Here is a 3967-nt window from a genome sequence, read left to right on the forward strand (position 1 = left end):
CCACTGGCAGCTGTGCTCACGAGAACAGCGCAAATAATTTGAGTACATCATCATGCTGATTGTAATCCCAGCTTCTGATGTGCCGCTGGCAGAAGCGAGCGCGACCGCACGTTCCCCCCTCCTATTTCCCTCCTTGCGATCAATCAGCCACAGATAGCTGCGCCACCAGAAGCCTCCCCCTGCGTCTCACACCGCTGCATCAATCACTGAGAAAAGTCGTCCGCCCGCGACAGCCCTCAGAAGTTGGCAAAGTCGCCGGTGGTCTTGTACGGCTGGTCGCGGTACGCCCCGCCCGCGGCGCCGTCGTCGACATGCGGCTTGAAGTTGCTCGCGTCACCCGGGTGAGCCACCTGCGGCGGTTGTTTTTGCAGGCGCGTGCGGCTACCTGGGACCCCACCAGGCCCCACTCGCAGCAGGATGAAGTGCACAGATGCGCAGGTTGCCTGCAGCATGTCATGCGACCTGCTAGGGCCATCTGGCCCCTCTCTTCTCCTGCCTTCCGCCCACACATGACCGCATGCGCATGCCAACATGCACACACACGTCAAAAGCAGGGGGACAGGCAGCCCCCACCTTGGGCACGTAGGGGGCCTTCAGGGTGTGCGCCTCAAACGCGGCCCAGTCAAAGCCGGTGAACCAGGGGTGGCGCTTAATGTCGTCGGCGCCGCCGGCCTGCACGCCGAGGCGCAGCGCGGGGCGGCGCACCAGCAGGCGCTTCACCAGGTCACAAAGCTCCTGGGGGGTCGGATTTTGATCGGATGGCGTGTGTCGATCGGAGCGCAGTTGGGGTTGCGGGGGACAGGAGAAGGTGGTGGTGCTGGGGAGCATGTGAAGAGGAGATGACAAGTGTGGCCTCCGCAAGAGGGGAGCTCCCGGGAGTCCTGTTCTTCAATAAGCAGCTAGCATGCACCGAACCAGCTGGCTCCGGAGGGGTTGAGGGTTTGGGCTTCTGGGTGTGGCCGGCGCAGCAGCCCCCCGGCAGGTGTTGCAGCGGCCGCTCGACGCCGTGCACGAGCGCTCTCGCGCTCACCGGCGAGAAGTGCGGCGGGCACTTGACGTTTGCCGCCACGATCTGGCGGTACATCTCCATGCGGTCCTCGCTGTAGAATGGGCAGGCCCCCGCCACCAGCTCAAAGATCAGCACGCCTGTTGACCACCAGTCAGCAGCCTGCAGTGTGTGTGTGTGTGTGTTTTTGTGTGTGTGTTTGTGTGTGTGTTTGTGTGTGTGTGTGCGTGTGTGTGCGCGCGCGCGCTCGCGTGTGTGTCGGTGCATGTACGTGTGGGGCGGGAGAGCAAGGGGGGATAGTGGGTGGCCCAAAACATTGATGGGTATCCTTGTATTCTATGTGTGCCCCATGTTGTCTAGCAAGGAGGGGCGTCGTCAGCCTTGACGAGTGAACAGTGCACGCCGGGCTTCTCCACCCATCAGACGCACCTTGCATTCGTGCAGCCGAGGCAAGCTGCTGCACAAATCTACGGCCTATGGCGCACCTGCCACTCTGGTCCCCGGCCGCGTACACGCAGACCGCGCATTGGCCTGCACCGCCCCCCCACCTGCCAGTGCCCCTCCTGTGCGATAATCTCGGGGGCCAGGTACTCCGGCGTGCCGCACAGCGTGTTGGTGCGCGTCCCGGGCAGCACCTTCTTCACAAAACCAAAGTCCGCCATCTGGGCGCGCAGGACGGGGCGGTGAAAGACAGTTTTTCTGAGCAGGGGGCCTTGATGAAGGCGGGATGGTGGGGAGGGGTGCTCCTGGGCTGGCCGCCCCGCGGCTGCACGTGTCGGCGGCCGTGGCCCCGGCCGCTGCTGACAGAACACAGCGTTCAGAAGCTGGCTGCCCCTGCGCGCCGAACCCCCACCTTGATGTATCCGTCCTGGTCGATCAGCAGGTTCTCTGGCTTCAGGTCCCTGGTGTTGGGAGGGACAGCAGCGCAGGCAGCGTGTGGCGGCCCTTCGAGAGGGCGGGTATTCCCTGTCTGGGGCCAGCAGCGACGTACTGGAAGCTTGGCGGACGCTGGCCTGGGTGGGGTTCTCTAGCGGGCCCGGCATGCCAGCTTGGGAGAGAGCCCCGATTCCTGCCAGCTGGTGTGAGGACGCTGGCTCAGGCTGCAGGCAAGCAGCTGCCCACAATCCCCTTTTGCCGGGCCGCCCTGCGAGCACCCCGCAGTATAGCTGAGCCCCACCTGTACACAAGGTTACGGCTGTGCAGCGCCTCCAGCGCCAGCACCACGCTGGCCGCGTAGAACCGCGCGTGGGGCTCCGGCAGGGCCGCGCGGCGCGTCTGTCACGGCGCCGACGCAGGGAGCAAAGCAAGAGATGCGGCTCAGCAAAACCCTGCACGCACAGGTGTCGGCCACCCCTGTCCAGAGGCCCCAAACGGAATCCATCGCAAGCCACCGCGGCCTCAAGCGCCGCGACGCGCCGTCTCAAGGGCGCCGCCGTCCGACGCTCGCTCATGTCCCTGACACCGCCAGAAAGCAGCCGCCCCGCTCGGCCGCGAAAAACAGCTCCCGTGCCCCCGGGTAGCCACCTGGAGGTATGCGAACAGCTCTCCCCCCAGGACGGCCTCCAGCAGCATGTATATGTTGCGGTCGTCCTTGAGGGTGGCCGCCAGGTTGACCAGCCAGGGGGAGTCCACCTCCAGCATGGCCTTAGGGGGGGGGGGCGGCGGAGCAAAGTTCTTGGGGGGTGGAGCTTTGTGGCAATTATCAATTGAGGCGAGGGAGCAGACACCGCGATTGGTGCGCAGGCAACGCCCAGCCATGTCACAATCGCACCCTCCACTCGCCAGAGGATCAACCGCAGGGTGCGCTGCTTGCCCGACGTACCACAGGCAGGCGCCGCTTATCCTTCAGCCCCCCCTCCCAGCGCCCTGCTCCCCTGTCTGCCCGTCATTTCCCATGCCTGCTTATCATATAATATGACGCAGCACGCTGCGCCCGCACCTGCTTCTCGCGGTGCACGTGGCGCACGAGGCCCTGCGCCTTGATGTATGCCTTAGTCATCTGCTTGAGCGCGTAGTAAGGGCTGGCGGTGGCGGCGGCGGAGGCGACCTTGACGAGGGTCACGCGGCCAAAGCCGCCGGCGCCCAGGACCGCGAGCTGCTGGAGGTCTGAGACTTGGACCTCCTGTCGTGTGTGTGTGTGTGTGTGGGCGTGTGTGTGTGTGTTTGTGTGTTCGCTCGTGCGTGCGTATGCACACAAGCGCATGCGTGTGTGTTTGTGTGTGTGCGTGTGTGTTTGTGCGTGTTTGTGCGTGTTTGTGCGTGTTTGTGCGTGTTTGTGCGTGTTTGTGCGTGTTTGTATGTACACGCGCGCCTGCCCGTGAGCGAAAGAGGGCTGCACGCCGATCAATCACGCCTAAGCGTCACCCCTTGAGGCGCGCCTGCGCAGCTGCGCTTCAGCCCCTTGACCTGCAACCCAGCAGCCACCATGCCCATGGGGTTTGCAAGTGGTGTGGACAGCCGCACATGCATGCACACCTTGCCGATCCTGGTGGATGATGCGGCGAAGCCCTTGTAGTTCTGTGCGGCCGCCTGCAGCTGCGGCACCAGGGGCCCCAGCAGGCGGTGGAAGTCGCCGCGCTCCAGGGCCAGCAGGGTGGCATCTGTGCGCGCGCGGACCTGTCAGGTGGGAGGCCGGCGGCAGGGTGTGCGGCGACGACGGGGTCACCAGGTGGGTGGGTCAATAGAGGGGGTGGGACATCGGCACGTTCAAGTTGAGAGAGATCGGTAAGTGCCGTCAAATTGCTGCTTGCCTGGCGCCGGCGCCCCTCCGTTCGCGCAACAGCGCTGTCGCGCGGGGCCATAGGGGACGGGCAGCGTGTCTCTCACGCTGTGCAGGGGCCATGCTGCCGTGCGCCCGACAAAGCCAAGAGCACGCGCTCGCACCCCCAAACATAAACACTCACCCCCTAATGCTCACCACACACGTACACACACACGCACGCACGCACACGCGCGCGCACA

General features: G+C 64.7%; 1 protein-coding gene across 1 annotated transcript in view; it reads right to left on the reverse strand.

Moving 5' to 3' along the window:
• Positions 1-236: 236 nt before the first annotated feature.
• The window catches only part of MNEG_5029 (protein kinase A), a gene marked incomplete at both ends in the record, with an annotated part of 8835 nt that continues 5104 nt past the window's right edge, over positions 237-3967 (reverse strand). Inside the window, 9 exons of the mRNA XM_014046494.1 lie at positions 237-350; positions 574-735; positions 1031-1168; positions 1555-1668; positions 1860-1908; positions 2184-2281; positions 2531-2650; positions 2946-3128; positions 3482-3622. Of these exons, the coding sequence (XP_013901948.1) occupies positions 237-350; positions 574-735; positions 1031-1168; positions 1555-1668; positions 1860-1908; positions 2184-2281; positions 2531-2650; positions 2946-3128; positions 3482-3622 (1119 nt within the window). The remainder of the gene's footprint in view (positions 351-573; positions 736-1030; positions 1169-1554; positions 1669-1859; positions 1909-2183; positions 2282-2530; positions 2651-2945; positions 3129-3481; positions 3623-3967) is intronic.

Source organism: Monoraphidium neglectum (genome assembly GCF_000611645.1).
Source record: "Monoraphidium neglectum strain SAG 48.87 unplaced genomic scaffold scaffold00729, whole genome shotgun sequence".
Lineage (NCBI taxonomy): Eukaryota > Viridiplantae > Chlorophyta > Chlorophyceae > Sphaeropleales > Selenastraceae > Monoraphidium > Monoraphidium neglectum.